Below are 19718 nucleotides of genomic sequence, written 5' to 3' on the forward strand. Positions count from 1 at the left end.
TTACATACCCGAGGATCCAATACACCTCACTATCCCATTCACTACCAAAACGACATTTTAGGAGCCAAAATATATAGTATATTATAATTATTCACGTAACATTGGTGGTTGAAGTGGGATAGTATACAGTGTGCCATACCACCACTACTTTCATTGTAAAATCAAATTCCATTCACATACATTTTCCATAACGCCACTTGTAAACGGTGATAGTCACTTTAACGGTGCTGATTACACCGACAGTGACTACCACGACCCCCAAAAAATCGAAAGTGACTTGGGCGACTGATAATAAAAGAGGACTGACCTTAAGAATGACAGAAGAACTCCCCGACAGTCTCCGAGCAAAGTAAGAACGGCATCTTGTTTTGATGTCATGATCAATTGTGACCTGTACTTCACTATTTTTAATGCGGCAATGGCGCTTGTCATCCGACCTAACTCTTAGGGGCATATTCAATAATCGTTACCGCGAATCCTGCGCAGTATTGCCGTTAATATGGTACCGCATTAACGCAGATTTTCGTACGCAACCCTATGGGCTGCGAACGAAAATCCCTGTTATTGCGGTACCCTGGATTGACTTCGCGGGCCGTTTCGGCGCGATCCCGCAAACCGGAAAGCTAATTGAATATGCCCCTTACACTTTACACTAACTGTAAGAGTTGGGTCGGATGACAAGCGCCATTGCCGCTTTAAAAATAGTGATGTACAGGTCGCAATTGATTATGACGTCAAAACAAGATGCCGTTCTTACTGGTGATCGGGATTTGTTCGGAGACTGTCGGGGAGTTCTTCTGTCATTCTTAAGGTCAGTCATCTATTATCAGTCGCCCAAGTCACTTTCGTTTTTTTGGGGTCGTCGTCCTGCATGTCGTTGACACCACCTACGTCCTTTCGTAACCCACCCCTTGTAATTTTCTGATTCGACCACTGGGTGTCATATTATTCAGAAGTTATGTCTGTATATGCACAATTCTTTGCTCAATTATTCTGGCATATTCTCAGGTGCATTGCAAAATCCTCTTTGAATTTTTCGGCTCTGGTTCTGTGTGCCTAGATATGATCCAGGTGCACTGGTTTGTGGAAATACCGGTATTGCAAAGACACAGAAAATTGCACTGGTTAGGAAGAGTCCGTTGGAGAAGGGCAGTGTCTTGCCCAGTAAGGAGTAGGGGCATCATTTTTGTGGATGCAATGCAAAAATCAGATTTCACTTTTGGGCGCCAGGTGTCACATGTAATAAAGACAATGTCCCATCAATCATAATTACTGTCATCCAAAAATGAGAATAAACCAAAGTTGTATTTCAGGAGAATAATGAAAGAGTTTCATTACATGTAAGGGATTGTTAGCAAAGTGTTAGGAAGTTGGACTTTGACGCGACGTCTACTTCAACGCTGCGCAGCTTCAGACTTTTCCACATTAGTCACCATTTTATTCCACAGACGAGGCTCCGGGAGTGGTGAGGAGTTGCGTACCTTAAAGTCCAGGACATGCAAAATATTGAACCAATGTATTCAAAATATGGTAGGCCAGAGACAGGAGCTCTGCTCACTGGGTTATTACCAAAAGACTTTTTAAAGGACTGGAAAGTGCACCCCTTCAATTTTTCTTTTCTTTTATTCGCTCTTTATGAGTTTTTTATACAACAGACTTTGTATCAACTTCCGTTGAGTGGTGACTGGGGCACAAACAACAATAATACCACTATCCACAAAGACAATATTCCTGACACATTCCTTTATTCATTTCCATAACTTACTATTCTGCTTCACTCTCTAGGGCTGGTTTGGATACCTACATCACTCTGGCAGATGAAGGGTTAGCGGTAACCATACTGTTGTGATGGGTGGAGAACAGAACCACATTTTAGGGATTTTTGGAATTGTTTCCTGGCTGCTCTGCGTACGTGTTTTAGGATTCCAGAGCTCAACTCCTCATACACATAGGGAGCCAGAAAACAGCCAATGAGGTGCAGGGCCTTGCCTGTCATGGGTCCAAGGAATTTATTCCATAATGCAGCAGGGATGATGAGTTGGGTCCAATCCCTAACTAGACAGCAAGATTTCTCAAGAATCTTAAGATGGGTAAGATATACAAGTAACATCGGATGACAAGAAGTAGACAAATTGTTATCACCTATATAAAGACACAGAGGAGGGTAGGTTATTCGCCATCTATAGAGAATTACAGAACAAAAACAAAAAAAAGAGAGATCACTTTATCCCACACATTAAACACAATGGGCAAAATATGTAAGTATGGCTCTAGAGCAAACAAGAACCAAAATAATGGTTACAACATTCATCATTCAAACTGAAACAATGTGTTTTCCATTATGGCTCATATAAAAACTAAAGGCAACAACTGTTGTGGGTCATTTTTTCAAAACAATATACAATAAGATTCCCAAGGTTGCAACTTAAAAAAAAAACACAGTATGAGCAAGGATGCAGACACTACTACATCATCAAACACACACACACACACACACACAGACACACACACACACAAACACAGCTCAGGCCCCACAGAGACACTACTGCACCAGGACACACACACAGCTCAGGTCTTATACAGACACTACTGCACCAGGACACACACACAGCTCAGGTCTTATACAGACACTACTGCACCAGGACACACACACAGCTCAGGTCTTATACAGACACTACTGCACCAGGACACACACACAGCTAAGGTCTTATACAGACACTACTGCACCAGGACACACACAGCTCAGCTCCCACACAGACACTACTGCACCAGGACACACACAGCTCAGGTCTTATACAGACACTACTGCACCAGAACACACACAAAGCTCACGTCCCATACAGACACTACTGCACCAGGACACACACACAGCTCAGGTCTTATACAGACACTACTGCACCAGGACACACACACAGCTCACGTTCCATACAGACACTACTGCACCAGGACACACACACAGCTCAGGTCTTATACAGACACTACTGCACCAGGACACACACACAGCTCAGGTACCACACAGACACTACTGCACCAGGACACACACAGCTCACGTCCCATACAGACACTACTGCACCAGGACACACACACAGCTCAGGTCTTATACAGACACTACTGCACCAGGACACACACACAGCTCAGGTCTTATACAGACACTACTGCACCAGGATACACACACAGCTCAGGTCTTATACAGACACTACTGCACCAGGACACACACACAGCTCACGTCCCATACAGACACTACTGCACCAGGACACACACACAGCTCAGGTCTTATACAGACACTACTGCACCAGGACACACACACAGCTCAGGTCTTATACAGACACTACTGCACCAGGATACACACACAGCTCAGGTCTTATACAGACACTACTGCACCAGGACACACACACAGCTCACGTCCCATACAGACACTACTGCACCAGGACACACACAGCTCACGTCCCATACAGACACTACTGCACCAGGACACACACACAGCTCAGGTCTTATACAGACACTACTGCACCAGGACACACACACAGCTCAGGTCTTATACAGACACTACTGCACCAGGATACACACACAGCTCAGGTCTTATACAGACACTACTGCACCAGGACACACACACAGCTCAGGTCCCACACAGACACTACTGCACCAGGACACACACACAGCTCAGGTTCCACACAGACACTACTGCACCAGGACACACACACAGCTCAGGTCATATACAGACACTACTGCACCAGGACACACACATACAGCTCAGGTCCCACACAGACACTACTGCACCAGGACACACACATACAGCTCAGGTCCCACACAGACACTACTGCATAATGATATACACAGAGCTCAGCTCCAGAATAAACAGTACTAAACTGTACACATAAAATCCAGTTTCAATATAAACTATACAGCAAAGACACTACATTATCCTGGTTCCATACGGGTTAACGCTGTTCTCTGGAGTGTCACTGTGACTCAGTAGCAAAAACTAGTAATCATTAACCAGCCCCTAGCTTATCTTAGGCCTCAGGTTGGCTAATACAGGCTGAGTGAACATTATGTTTTGCACAAATAACATTATGAGAACAGAACATGTCTGCACAACTGGAGATAGAGGGTGTATAGTCTTCTACAACGGCTGCATGTGTGGTATCACACATTGTCCATAACCGCAGTATAATATATATATATATATATATATATATATATATATATATATATATATATATGCACATACACACACATACATACATACATACATACATATATACTCTCACGTCTATTTGCCAAACAATGCTCCCAGACCCACAGAATGATGCAGCACTCAGATCCCACACATACTCCATACCTCCTTTCCCCACTTCGCATGACCTCCTCATATGCCGCCCACTGCTAATCTAATAAACAAAATGATTACATTTCAATGTTGTTGATGCTAAAAGTTATCGTTTATCTTGTCAATGACGTTCAGTCATTTCCTGAGGAGGACGACCACATGGTACAGGCTGCACTATACTCCCTCCTCCTCCTCCAATCAGATGTGCTGCATGTAAGACTTTCCTCTAGTCTTTAAACCTTCAAGCAATCTCTGAAAACCCACCGCTTCAGACAAGCTTATGATATTCCTCAACCATCATCTTAATCTCCCTAGATTACCCTATTACCACCCTCTACACAGCTAACACAAGACAAAAACCCTCTGACCAACATTGCCACACACACAGCCCACTCAATACTTTTACCTTTGCATTCTAGCTGGTCCATTGTGCAATATGATGTAGCACATGCCCATGTGTTTCTAACTCCCATTGTCCTATAGATTGTAAGCTTGTGAGCAGGGTTCTCTTACCTCTCTGTCTGTATGTATTACCCAGTATTGTCTTATTAATGTCTGTTCCCAATTGTAAAGCGCTACGGAATTTGCTGTCGTTATATAAATAATTGCTGATGATGATGATGATTTCACATGATGTAGAAGCCGACTGCTCCAATCACATTCAGTATTAGGCTGGGTACACATTACGACAATGGTTCCCAAACTTTTGCAGTTCGAGGCACCCTTACAGTCTCCATAATTTTTTCAAGGCACCCCTCCAAAATAATTACCGAGCAGTCCTGTTGTAGAAGTAGTTGGGTCAAAAAAATGTAATAAGTATTTAGGTCAGGACAGAAATATATATTTGTGTGCAAAAATGCCCCTCTGCATCCAGACACTCTGCCCCCTCTGCATCCAGACACTCTGCCCCCTCTGCCCTCTCTCACACTGACCCCTCTGCATCCAGACACACTGCCCCCTCTGCCCTCTCTCACGCTGCCCCCTCTGCATCCAGACACACTGCCCCCTCTGCCTTCTCTCACGCTGCCCCCTCTGCATCCAAACACACTGCCCCCTCTCCATCCAGACACACTGCCCCTCTGCATCCAGACACTCTGCCCCCTCTGCATCCAGACACTCTGCCCCCTCTGCACCCAGACACACTGCCCCCTCTGCCCTCTATCACGCTGTCCCCTCTGCCCTCTCTCACGCTGCCCCCTCTGCATCCAAACACACTGCCCCCTCTCCATCCAGACACAATGCCCCCTCTCCATCCAGACACTCTGCCCCCTCTGCATCCAGACACTCTGCCCCACTCTGCACCCAGACACACTGCCCCCTCTCACGCTGCCCCCTCTGCCCTCTCTCACGCTGCCCCCTCACGCTGTCCCCTCCTCTGCCCCCCTCCTCTGCCACGCTTTCCCCCTCCTCTGCCCCCTCCTCTGCCCTCTGCCACGCTGCCCCCCTCCTCTGCCCTCTGCCACGCTGTCCCCCTCCTCTGCCCTCTGTCCAGAGTGTCTGTCCCCCTCCTCTGTGCGCTGTCCCCCTTCCCTGCCTTCTGTCCAAAGTGTCTGTCCCCCTCCTCTGCGCGCTGTCCCCCTCCTCTGCCCTCTGTCCAGAGTGTCTGTCCTCCTCCACTACACGCTCTCCCCCTCCTCTGCCCTTTGCCACAGGGGCGCAGCGGGCCAGCCAGAGAAAAAACAACAACAGAAAAACGTACAAATCCGCCGGGACCCAGCATCCTCCTCTCTGCGTGAGAGAGTAGGATGCACGGCGCACACTTTGGGAACCGCTGCATTACAGGTTGTTCACTCGATTATCTGGCAAATCACACGATAAACAACCGTTAGGTCTGATATCGCATTAGTGTGTAGGCTTCCACGATCCTGTTTTATCGCACCAAAGTACATCGTATCATTTGATTTGATTATATAAACTGACTAAAAATCTCTATAAACGATGTCGGACTCCTTCTGCAGTGTGTAGTCACTCACGACCAGCAGTGCCCATAGATCTCAAGGGAGTGTGCAGGATCTTTTCAGCCAATGGTTATGACAGATGAAGAGCACAGATCTGAAGGTAAATCCTGTAAAGTGTGTATAGTGTGTACACAATGAATCGGGACTTTCAGTCGTTGGTAAAATCGTTAACGATATCGCATCGGGAGAAATTTTCTGTAGTGTGTACCCAGCCTTAAAGCACACAGTAAGTCAAGGCGGGGACACGAAGCCGAGGGCCGCTGATGAAGACTCACAAGTCTGCCTGTTGCCCATCAGTGTTCTACCTAATCTTTTACTGGTAACTTTGAGACCAGTGACATAAACATGAGACAGATTATTGTATGTACATTTCCCATTTCAAAACTCACCATATTTATAATTATTATTATTATTATTATTTATATGGTGCCACAAAATTCAGCAATGCTCTACAGCATAAGAGAGCAAGGAAAAAATACATTAATAAAAAAAACGGGGGTCTTCTTTCAAAATGATTGCCCTCAATCCTATTTTCTGAAACCTCCTTTTGAGGTCACCATATCATCAGTGGTTAGCACTTCTTCCTCACAGCGCTGGGGTCATGAGTTTGATTCCCGACCACAGCCTTATCTGTGTGGAGTTTGTATGTTCTCCCCGTGTTTGCGTGGGTTTCCTCCGAGTGCTCCGGTTTCCTCCCACACTCCAAAAATGTACTAGTAGGTTAATTGGCTACTATCAAATTGACCCTAGTCTCTTTCTCTCTGTCTGTGTATGTGTGTGTTAGGGAAATTAGACTGTAAGTTCCAATGGGGCAGGGAGTGATGTGAGTGAGTTCTCTGTACAGCGCTGCGGAACTAGTGGCGCTATATAAATAGCGGATAATGAAGATGTCTCTGCTACAAGATAATAACTTTTCATTAATTCTGCCTATATCCAAAGTTCCTCCAAAACTTTTTTCTTCTATTTTTTTTTGTCTTTCTTCTCCCATTCTTCATTTTTCCCACCTGTACAATCCAGTTTTAGCATCCTGTTAGAGTATGAGGTTCCCCTCACGTTATCTTCTGAGATCACTACTTATCAAACTTAACAGTGCCAGACAGGCTACTGCACAGCGATAGACATCTATGGTAAAAACAAAAAAAAAAAAGTTGTCTCTCAATGTTTTTTTGTAATAAATAACCAGTAACACTGATGATGGCTGAATACAGTTCACGTGTCTAAAACCTATGTAAGTCCCATTTATTGGCACAATTTTCTAGCAGGTTTATTCTGCCATAGAAAGAGCATAAGATGCGTCTTTTATTCACATGCCTTATGTCTCATTTTTATTTATTAGCGTTTAATAACCCTTTTTTTTTTTTTTTTTACTACAACTAGGGTGATACAAAATTAGACAATATTCTAAACTTTTGTTTTACATAAAAACATATAAATTTGTTTAGGCATATTTTTCTTTTTAATTTCATTTAAGTCTACAGATGCCTCTAAAACAGGGCTGCTGAAATCCCAAGAGGCAAGTGGCTACTACCACTAGGTCCTAACTTTTGGGAGTAATTCTTTTTGATGTTAGAGGACGCGCATCTTCCCTGACTCCTAGATTTCACGGCCTCCGGAATTCTGCATTATTTCCTGAACATTTCATTATTTCATCAACACTGTTAATTTTGTCATCCAGTAGGTCAGGGATGGGCGGCCCTCTGAGTCTTCACCTGCTGCCCTGTAAAATAATCAACCACTGAGAATACAAACCGGATAAAACTGGACAACAACTTTTAAAACTCAGTTTCTTTATATCTATGAAATGACTTTTAAGGGTAATTGTGCCCTCCAATCAGGGTTGGAGTTGTAACTGAACTGCTTGCTGAGTGAAGTCAAATGGACTCAATGATGTTGTGTCCTGGAGAACTGACCAATAACCGACACACAATTTTGATGTATTTTAGTGATGTGTCATTAATACCTTTTTAAATGTGCTTTCTATGCGTTGTGCTTGTAATGTAATGTTGTGGTAGTGAACATCAAGACATGAGAAATAGGGTGTGCTGTGTTCTGAAATTCAAAACGTGGCATTAAAATGCAACAGGGAGAATGGCACCATTGACTCTTATTTGTCCTATATATAGAATGTGCTTTTTTATGCTTTTATTAACATGTAAAAAGCACACAAAAACTAAGAAAGAAAAAGAGAATTGGTGTGAACGACTCTTTACGCATATGCCAATAGGTTTTCATTATTGGCCAGAAAACCATAGAATACAGGAATTCAAATAAAATTTAGATCCAGCTGCTCTCGAGGGTCTGCGAGTAAAATAATAAATAAATTATATATATATATATATATATATATATATATATATATATATATATATATATATATATATATATAAAATATGCACACACACATTCACCACATATTGGTCTGTAACATTACAGGAATATAATAATTGTGGAATATATTACCTAAGCCTGGTCTAACATCATCATCACCATTTATTTATATAGCGCCACTAATTCCGCAGCGGTGTACAAAGAACTCACTCACATCAGTCCCTGCCCCATTGGGGCTTACAGTCTAAATTCCCGAACACACACACAAACACACACACACAGAATAGGGTCAATTTTGTAAGCAGCCAATTAACCTACCAGTATGTTTTTGGAGTGTGGGAGGAAACCGGAGCACCCGGAGGAAACCCACGCAAACACGGGGAGAACATACAAACTCCTCACAGATAAGGCCATGGTTGGGAAATGAACTCATGACCCCAGTGCTGTAAGGCAGAACTGCTAACCACTGAGACACAGTGCTGACCTAACCTTCCTTTTGGGTGCCACAAGTGAGTAAACATATATCTGCCCTGTTAATTTGCATCAGGCATAAGCAACCTTTGCCTCTCCACCTGTTGTAGTACTACAAGTCCCATTATGCCCACAGCATGTTAGGACTTATAGTTCCACAAAAGGCAACGAGTCACAGGCTGCTCTGATAGAGATATAACAGTATAACCTGAGGGCTCTCCTCTGAAATTTGGACATATTTCAGTCTAGAGCGTAACATGAACTAGCTTTTGATAAAGTAAATCATGCGTAGATTACACTAAAGTTCCCCCCCCCCCCCCAGTCAGTCTGATTGTCTGAACAGTGAGAAAGTCCCAGAATACTATAACACAAGGAGGTAGGGCAACCAGCCTTGTGAAATACACTACCCAAATGTGACAACACAATGACCAGATGTATTCATATGGAATGTTAGGATGACACTTAAAATGTAGTGTCCTACTATCTGTTTCCTTACTGTAAGACAGGCATGAAACTGAATGTATTGTAAAAAAAAATTGCTCTCTGACAGACACAGGAATGTGACACTTGAACTTGCTAGGCTTTGCTCTACTTACTAAAAGTATGACAATGACCAAAAGGCCCTATGGCCCAGTGAACATTGCATTTACAGAAGACGAGTAAACATAACCTCTCTGACCATACCCTTCCCTGCATAACAGACAGGGGAGGGATAGCAAATTTTAGCCTGGGGGGCAAAACTCGACTCAGCAGCCTATTTTAATGGGAAAAAATGCAGGTGGCCCAGTGGTAGTGCACTATGGGACTGGCCCGGGGGTGCAGATGCCCCCTTGCCCAGCCTGCCCCTGACAACAGAGCAGAGAGCTATGAAATCTGGAGCCTATCACTCTCATATAAGATTGGCAGTTTGTCATGCCAGAATCTTAGATCTATGCTTGAGCATAAAAGAACATTAAATCATCAATTTAAAAAATAAAAATATATCATCAATTTAAAAAATAAAAATAAATAACAATCATTTGAACTGAGAAAGCCTAAAAATATACTTCCAATAAACTTAAAAAGTGGTGTTTGGGTCTCATTTTGTATTAGGTTTAATGTAAAATATTTTCTGCAAATTTGGGAAATGTTGAAAATTCAGATATTTTTATAAACATGTCTTAACCTGAAAGAGGACTCCTTCTGTGGAAAAATAATTGAGAAATACAGAGATACATAGCAACATCACTCACCTTGGTTCTCCCATTGATGATATAGCTGCCCAGTTTCCCGCTGCAGTGCATAATGACCTCGTCTATCCTGGACATGAAGGTCCCAATGTTTTCACAGCCAGGCTCCTTCCCTTCCACCCAGGCAATCTGGTCTCCCCGAATGTTTTTGGAGGGTATGGTCCTCTGACTGACCAGTTGTCCATCCCTAAACTTCCCACTGCGGTTAAGTAACTCCACCTCATCTAGGACCCGGGAACCCAAAGCTTCTCCTAAAAAGTGGTCCTTGACACAAATGCCATAATACATCATGCAAGGGACAATGTAGTCTATGGCCATTTTTTGGGGAGCAACCACTAAGCTACTGTTGCTTGGAGGGTTGGTGCTCAGGTGCCCCTCGCTTATGCAGCTGTGATCTGACGGAGTCTGGGGATGCCTGTGGACTTCAGATTTCCATCTCTTGCCCTCCATGGGAGAGAATACAGAAGGTCCACTCTCTGGTGCCATCGCTAGAACTCCATTATCTGCCAACCCATGCACAGTCCATTTCCTTTTAGCAGACAATCCATCTCTTCTTCCGTTGATGGGCATCAGCACTTCTTGGCAAGGGTGGCTGCCTTGCACCTCCCGAGGAAAGGAGTCAGTGATCTCCCTGCTGACTCCTGTCCCCGTCCTCACCATTGGCTTTTCCCCGTTAGATAAAGCAAGTGCCCTAAGAGGGGGCACAGTGCCCGCCAGCCGCGTCTCCTCATTGGCACCAGCAGACAGATCCTCTGCGTTGGCATTCTTCTGCAGGGCAGAGGGGTGAAGGTGGCACATACTGCCCCCACTCAGCGGGTTGGTGGCGGAGTGGGCATCTGATGGGGGGTGACATGCGGTCACGGGGAGTTGTGGAAACCGTTCTACCCCCATCCTGACACCCTGCAGAGCCGAGGCAGCCCTGGGCTGGACTTGTTCCTGGCCAGGCGGCTTCACTTCACTCTTTACCGGCTTCCCCAGCTGATGCACTCTGTCCATGTCAGTGTCAGCATGTCCCCTGCACGTAGCGCACGTCCTAGCCCCATCATTCAGCTCCTACTGTAGTTCGCAGCAGCAGACAGCAGGGTAGTGACTGGATTCCCTTCAGCTAAGGTACCTGCAGACGTCACTGTGACACAGGTCACGTGGTTGCAGCGGTCACGTGGTGCATAGTGCCGGCTGGGCTGCTGGAAATCTCTCTGCTCCTGTCCAGCTGGAAGTCACTGCTGGAGAAAGAGGTAAGAAGATGGGTAATGTGATGGGCAGGGGGCATGTGTGAGTATAGCATGTGGGCAGAGGGGGCATGTGTGAGTATAGCATGTGGGCAGAGGGGGCATGTGTGAGTATAGCATGTGGGCAGAGGGTACATGTGTGAGTATAGCAGTGGGCAGAGGGGGCATGTGTGAGTATAGCAGTGGGCAGAGGGGGCATGTGTGAGTATAGCAGTGGGCAGAGGGGGCATGTGTGAGTATAACAGTGGTCAGAGGGGGCATGTGTGAGTATAGCATGTGGGCAGAGGGGTCATGTGTGAGTATAGCATGTGGGCAGATGGGGCATGTGTTAGTATAGCAGTGGGCAGAGGGGGCATGTGTGAGTATAGCATGTGGGCAGAGGGGGCATGTGTTAGTATAGCAGTGGGCAGAGGGGGCATGTGTGAGTATAGCATGTGGGCAGAGGGGGCATGTGTGAGTATAACAGTGGGCAGAGGGGGCATATGTGAGTATACCATGTGGGCAGAGGATACATGTGTGGGTAAAGCTGCTGGGCAAAGGTGGTATGAGCAAGTAAAGCTGCTGGGCAGAGGGTACATGTGCAAGTAAAGCTGCTGGGCAGAGGGAGCATGTGAGGGAGAATTCTGGCCCTCGCCAGCTTTTCTTTGACATTCCCCATGACACATGCTCACTATCTTTTCCCTCGGAGGCCCACCTGCCCACAGTCCTCTGTCTCGTATGCCCCCACTGCCCACCAGATTTTCCCTCACATAACCTCTCTGCAACAATCCCAACCCCTCTCTTACTTCAAAATGAAAAGTGGCACCCGTTGTCTGAGAGAGGAGAAGAGCCTTAGCAACAATGAGATGATAATGCAGAGACCATTATTGCCATAAACCTGGTTTTGTTTTTTCAAATACCGGACTAAGTCAGATGTTATTACCGATACAGGCCATGAGTATAATTGGGGGGGTTTCTCTGTACAGTACATAAATATTAATTTCTGCAAACACAACAATACATCCAGTTTTCTATTCACTTTTTAAATTGTGTTATATTTCTACTGATTTTTCTTTATTTATTACTGTTTGAAAAATAAAACATTTTTTTTTTGGACGCTAAAGCTATTTTTATTACATTCCGTCCAGACTACTGCAATTATATCTTGGTCCCCTACAATCTATTCAAATAGCGCCTTGTGAATTCAACGCGAGGAGTGATAGTTATGTTGTCGCTGATTATGACAAGGACCAGCAAGTATAGTATATTACCTGATATTGTAAATGGACATGATCAGACATTTCTGTGTGCTATTTCATACTACAGACAGCTGAAGTTTGTAATATATAACATTTGATTATTTTGTAAGCAGTACATAATTTAATATGTGATGTAAACAACACACACTTAAAGCAGCTCTTTTTGTATATTTGAGGGGTAAGGGTTGCTATAAAGTAATTTTGTTTACCCCTTTTAAAATTACTACATCTTTATTTTTATTACATCTTTTTGTCTGCTGTACATTTATCAAAACATCACCATTTTAGCATATCAATTCCGTACTTTGTAATTGTTATGCCAACCAAGGTTTTTCCCTCCACAGCAGTGGAAGATCCTGGGAGGTGACTGATCCAGGCGGCCGGCCGAACTTTTATGTAGCACGTTTTCTTTTGGCTACAAGCTCCCACCCCATGTATAATAGCTATTTGTTACATGTCTATCTGTGACCCGTGTGGAAGAAACCTTCACTCTTTCCTCTTCTGTCCTAACAACAACTCAAAATATTAGATTTACTGTATCCAGAAAGTACAGCCCCTCAACCAAGCATTGTAAAACAAACAAAATACTTCTATCTGTCCTCTTAATTATCTTTAAAAAAAAAAAGTGATGACCTAATTTGCCAATATATTATGAGAACCATGTGCCACATTAGGATTCTTATTGAATGCCTACATTTTTTTAGCCTGACAATCATTACATGCTCACAGCTGTTATGATTAAAAATTGTTTTAACAAAACTTATTTTTTTTTTATGAATTAAGTTTTTATTGGGTTTTAACAACATAAACAGGTTATAGATGCACAATCAACAAATTTGCATGGTAGGCTATTAATACTGAAAGCATGACATCCTGGCTCCAGTCCAAAAATGTACTCAAAAACCTGTAAAAGAGATATGCCATACTATACACAAACCTGCTAGTAACCATATTACAAATAACATACAAACAAAGACAAAGGAAAAGAAGGGAAGGGGAAAACACATTCGAGGGAGAGGGTCTGGCAAAAATCCTCATTTAACACTTCAATTTAGTTTAAAACTCTGTTAGCCTAGTAGGTTGTGTGTCTGCCTGGTACGATGCAGGCCCAGATGGATCACCCAACCAAGCCAACCCTCGGGAACACAACAACTCAATCAGTCAAATTTGAGATTGGAGACTCAGGAGAGTCTAGAAGGTTTAGCCATGGGCCCCACAAAACTTATTTTACTACTACAACTGAATGGGACTAAGGTCCTCCTTGGGAAAACATAAGTGTGTTGTACAAAAAGGGTCCTTACTTAAAAAAACTTCCATTCTGCACCTACATTAGGAAGAAGTAAAATGTACTACGCTTTGCAATTGATCCATAATAATCCCATCACCCACAAGCACTTATTTGTAAAGTGTGCCACTGTGTCTGAGTCAAAATTCGCAATACACAAATGTGGCGTACGCTGTAATTTTCACCACTGTCATCCCACCACACAAAAAAAAGTCCTGAGAGACAAAAGCTGCGGCACTGAAAGAAAGACACCGATTTCATTTGCAGCTAATGTGTTCATTTCGATATTTATTTCTTTATAGTAGCTATACCTTTTGATTAACCTTGTCCACAGTGCTTTATCAGTAAAGATCGATTCTGTATTTTAATGGTAACCAAAATCTCAATAATATATAACAACATTTATATATGGAAATTGAATTAATAACACTAACATTAAAACTGTTTTTAAAACGTTGTCAGTTTATATATCTGTAAAACGCTTTTTATAATATCTGTGAATTGTGAGTATACATTTCAAATTTTCTTTTAAAATAATATGTGTTTATTATTGTTTCATTGGAGCGTACGATTAGGTGGTTGTGGGTGGGGATTATATTGAAAAAAGTTGATTATGCAAGCAAATTTCACCAGTGACACGTATACATTCGGCATGTGGTCTTTATCTGACATGTCCGTAACAAAAAAATTATTATGAATTTAAATGTTCAGTTTTTTCAGCACACCAAATAAAACATTTGTTGAAGTATAGTGTTGAAAAAAAACAACAACACACATTCAGTGAAATAGAGAACCATTTACCAACTAGGGGCCTGATTCATTAAGGATCTTAACTTAAGAAACTTCTTATTTCAGTCTCCTGGACAAAACCATGTTACAATGCAAGGGGTGCAAATTAGTATTCTGTTTTGCACATAAGTTAAATACTGCCTGTTTTTTCATGTAGTACACAAATATCAACTTTAAATTTCAGTGTACAAATAAGCTATTTAAAATTGACCCTTGTCTGTGTGTGTGTTAGAGAATTTAAACTGTAAGCTCCAATGGGGCAGGGACTGATGTGAGTGAGTTCTCTGTACAGCGCTGCGGAATTAGTGGCGCTATATAAATAAATGATGATGATCCTTAAAAGATAGGTTCTGTACGCACTACAGAAAATTTCTACCAATGCCATATCTTTTATGATTTTACCAAGGACTGACAAAAAAAAGTCCTGATCAGCAGCCGATTCATGTGTACACACTATACATGATTTACCTTCAGATCTGTGCTCTTCATGTGTCACAACCATCATCTGAAATGATTGTGACTTTGCACACTCCATAGAGATCTATGGACACTGCCGGTCGTGAGTGAACACACACTGCAGATTTAGTACGACATTGTTCCCTCGTTCAACAAGATTTTTAGTTCAGTTTAAAAATCAAATGAAACGATACGTTGTGCATTGGAACGATAATCGATCATCGTTGGAGCGTACACACTGATGTGATATCAGGCCAAACGGTTGTTTATCGTGTGATTGGCCCAAAAACCCTGTAGTGTGTACCCAGTCTTAGGGCTAGATTTACTAAGCTGCGGGTTTGAAAAAGTGGGGATGTTGCCTATAGCAACCAATCAGATTCTAGCTGTCTTTTTGTAGAAGGTACTAAATAAATGAAAGCTAGAATCTGATTGGTTGCTATAGGTAACATCCCCACTTTTTCAAACCCGCAGCTTAGTAAATCTAGCCCTTAGTGTTGTTCTCATATTTGTTTCTATGTCTCCTTAACTTTATCTATGTACCTTATAGTAACTGAAGAGCTAATCTGCAACTATTGACCTGCACCCTCACACTGACCTCTCTTCAGCCCACCTCTTTCCATAACACTTGTGTGATGAACTGTCCTGTAGTATCTACAGATGCCAAGAGCAAGTTTTGGTGTGAATAAGCTCCGCAAGCTGCAGACAAGTGTTTTTTTTACACAAACAGGCATCAACATACAAGAAACCATTTAGCTGTGTTTGTGTCAGCATCTGTGCATATGTATTAAGGTATTTAGGTATGAACATAACTTTGCAATGTATTATTTATTCAGGATACGTTGTAAATGTTGACTATTTTTATTTGTAGATGATTATTCTATGTGAAGTCTTATCACATGCTGTGTTATATTTAGACATTCAAGCTTTTTCAATTTTTGTATTGTTTAACTGTTATCCTTTTTGTCAAATTGATTTGCATTAATATTAGAATAATAATAATAATAATAAAAGTCTCCATGTGAGATAAGTGGATAATGTGCAAATAACAGGTTTAATGAATGTGAACAGTATGGGATAAAAATGGTATTTGGGGTTTATAATGTTATAATGTTCGACTGCTGAAGTACGGTGGCTCAGTGGTTAACACTTCTGCCTTACAGAACTGGGGTCATGAGTTAGATTCCCGACCATGACCTTATCTGTGAGGAGTTTTTATGTTCTCCCCGTGTTTGCGTGGGTTTCCTCCGGGTGCTCCGGTTTCCTCACACACTCCAAAAACATACTGGTAGGTTAATTGGCTGCTAACAAATTGACCCTAGTCTGTCTGTATGTATGTGTGTGTGTGTGTGTGTGTGTGTGTGTGTGTGTTAGGGAGTTTAGACTGTAAGCCCCAATGGGGCAGGGACTAATGTGAATGAGTTCTCTGTACAGCGCTGCGGAATTAGTGGCGCTATATAAATAAATGATGATGATGGTGCATGCTTAAATTGGAAGACAGCCTGAGGGAGTCTTCCTCACAGAATTTCCTCCTATAACCCCCCCCCCCCACCCCCCCCCACACACACACACACACACAATAAAAGAGCACATAACACACCCTTCACAATAGGTAAAATTAAATCAGACACACCCTCACACCACACAATAGCAGAGACCTCCGCACACAATAACTTGTATTTTTATAAAACAGTCAATGAATGTAATGTATTGTATTAACATCTATGCTATACCATCTATGCTAATAGACTAAACGAATCCTGTTGAGTTTGTATAATATACTCCATTTACTAGAAGAATACAAAACATTTGAAACATTTTAATTGAAGCTACATCTTGCATCCAGTCTTTCTTGACAATAGAAGCGTAATCTTAGTATATAAATATTGGTCAAGTGGATTAAGGGAAAAATAAGGATTATATTTCTTAGGTTAAAGCGGAACTACCTTTGCAGGGAGTTTGTTGACGGTAATAGTCATAAATATGTTATTAAATGGTCCTCGCCACATTTGCCAGACTATTAGGTACTTTCATACCCCCTATAGAACCCTTTTACACCAAGAGTATCCGACAATAGAGCAGGGAGGAGCAAGTGAAGACCTAGAGGCCAGAATACAGCTGTAGGGTCTCCTGTGCCTATCACTGTTATACACTGCTAATGTTACATAAACACATACATATACAAAGAAAAAAGAAGATATGTTTCTTAAAGGGGCACTCTGGGATGTAGAGTGCGATTAAAATAAATTTTCAAAAACTTTATTAGTCATTTATTAACAATCAGACTCCTGATTGCGTTTCGGGAGTTTGATTTATTTTTAATCAATTACAGCGCTGTAAGGCAGGAGTGCTAACCACTAAGCCACCGTGCTGCCTTTCAATAATCTCTATAGACTGCCAGGAACTGATTGACACATCAGACATAGAAATCTCCCAAGTTGCAGTGAATGAAAAATAATAGGTCTATACTTTCCTTGTTTTTTATATATATACGTACCTGGATGGCTACAAGAACTGCGCCAGTGAGACGATTACAGGGCTTCATAGGAGTTTTTTCCCCAATACATACTAAAATGGTGTATATATGTGTCCTTAATGTCATGCAATTGTATGTGCTTTCATTAAATTATTCCTCTGTTATTTCTAGTAAACCACATGCCACATTGACCTCCCAAATAGCCTCACATATCCATATATTTTTGCTCTCTCCTTTCTTGATTTGGAGGCTGCAGCTAACTGATAGACTTGGAGCATCCTGCTTCGCTGTAAAAATAAAAAGTGAAATTAAAGGGGGTGGAACCAGCAGGTCGGTAGGCCTCCTAGTAAGTTGTGCCCCCTACATCTGTACAACCCTGGTGGAGGCCCTTGTCATATACTGGTTATAGACGAGAGGTATTATGCATTACATTTACATGCATCCTACACATACTTTCCTCCCAGACCGATGTGTGGGCGGGACTTAGTGTTGCGTTTTCGCGTCATTGAGCCCATCCCCTTGCTAGGCAATGCCGTTAATTTTGACATGGCAGGGCCACGGCGTCACCATGCCCACCATTACATTTGTCACAGGACCTCCCTGAGGGGAGGTTTCAAAAGTCGGAAAGTATGATCTTACAAGTGACTAAGGTTTCAAAAAAATCTTAGTTGCTCGAATAACATGACTCAGGTTTGTTGTTCCAGAAGTAGGGAGCCCGATAGGAGAAGGCAGAGTGCCCAGATGCCATAATGAATGCAGTAACCATTAAGGCCGATTATCCAATAGGCTCTAGACTAGGGCACAAGAGTTTTTTTGGGGGGCGTAGAAATTGTGACGCAGCCATGACGGTCCACCCCCCCCTTTCACATGTTAGCACTTCTGGCTCGCAGCGCTGGGTTCATGAGTTCAATTCCCGACCAAGGCCTTATCTGTGTGGAGTTTGTATGTTCTCCCCGTGTTTGGCGTGGGTTTCTTCCGGGTGCTCCGGTTTCCTTCCACACTCCAAAACATACTGGTAGGTTAATTGGCTGCTATCAAAAATTGACCATAGTCTCTCTTTCTCTGTCTTTGTATATACATATGTTAGGGAATTTAGACTGTAAGCTCCAATGGGGCAGGGACTGATGTGAGTGAGTTCTCTGTACAGCGCTGCGGAATCAGTGGCGCTATATAAATAAATGGTGGTGATGATGATCCTCGGTAGCGCTAGTCCGTTCCTCCATTCTGCTATACAGCTCTGATTTTAATGAAAATGAAATCAGTGACAAAGACAGCCATCACCCTTTTAAAAAGTCACGTGGAGCTGGGTTTTCAAAAATACAGGAACATAATCATTGGTGGGGGTGAAGGAAGCCAGTTTTTAAATAAAGGACATGTTAGGTTTTTTAGCCTGGCATGAAAGAGCAGGGGACGCTATGAGGGTATTAGCCTTGGGTGGACTGAACCGTTTTATCAGGCCTTGGGAACCATTAACAACTTGAAGACAAAAATTTTAGATGATAAGCGCTTTAAGCTGGAGAGGTAGAAGTCTGTTCATGTATTTGTTTAACTTGCCCTTTAAAGTTTTGAAGGATAAACAGGCAAGGTGAATGATGCAATTTATTTGTAAGGTCAGACAGGCTTCAACGAGGGAGAGGGCACCACGGTCTATGTAAATGACTATGTAGAAAAATCATACAAAAAAGTTATGTAGGTACGTGCAGTTAAACTTGAAAAGATTGAATATTAACGGAAATACCATGAGGATATCCCCAATTTCGCCAAACGGACTTTATTAGGAGATTGTCAAGCAACTTTGATGGAGGACGTGTTATCAATAATGAAAGTGGAGTTTTTAAAGTGAACAGTGAATCCAAAAGAAATGTATTGCACCGTAAATCTCAGAGCTAGATCTCCATTATGTACATGTGGAGGTGGGAAAATATGTATCTT

General features: G+C 42.5%; 1 protein-coding gene and 1 long non-coding RNA gene across 2 annotated transcripts in view; one reads left to right on the forward strand and one right to left on the reverse strand.

The window, feature by feature from the left end:
* The window catches only part of EGLN2 (egl-9 family hypoxia inducible factor 2), a 30174-nt gene extending 18723 nt beyond the window's left edge, over positions 1 to 11451 (reverse strand). The window contains exon 1 of the mRNA XM_075187019.1: positions 10320 to 11451. Coding sequence (XP_075043120.1) covers positions 10320 to 11312 — 993 coding nt within the window. The 5' untranslated portion in view covers positions 11313 to 11451. The remainder of the gene's footprint in view (positions 1 to 10319) is intronic.
* On the forward strand, positions 11412 to 13542 carry LOC142102270 (uncharacterized). The gene is made up of 2 exons (XR_012679232.1): positions 11412 to 11551; positions 13128 to 13542. It is a non-coding gene; the product is annotated as an uncharacterized LOC142102270 (long non-coding RNA).
* Positions 13543 to 19718: the final 6176 nt, after the last annotated feature.

Source organism: Mixophyes fleayi, chromosome 9 (genome assembly GCF_038048845.1).
Source record: "Mixophyes fleayi isolate aMixFle1 chromosome 9, aMixFle1.hap1, whole genome shotgun sequence".
NCBI classification, from domain to species: Eukaryota; Metazoa; Chordata; class Amphibia; order Anura; family Limnodynastidae; genus Mixophyes; species Mixophyes fleayi.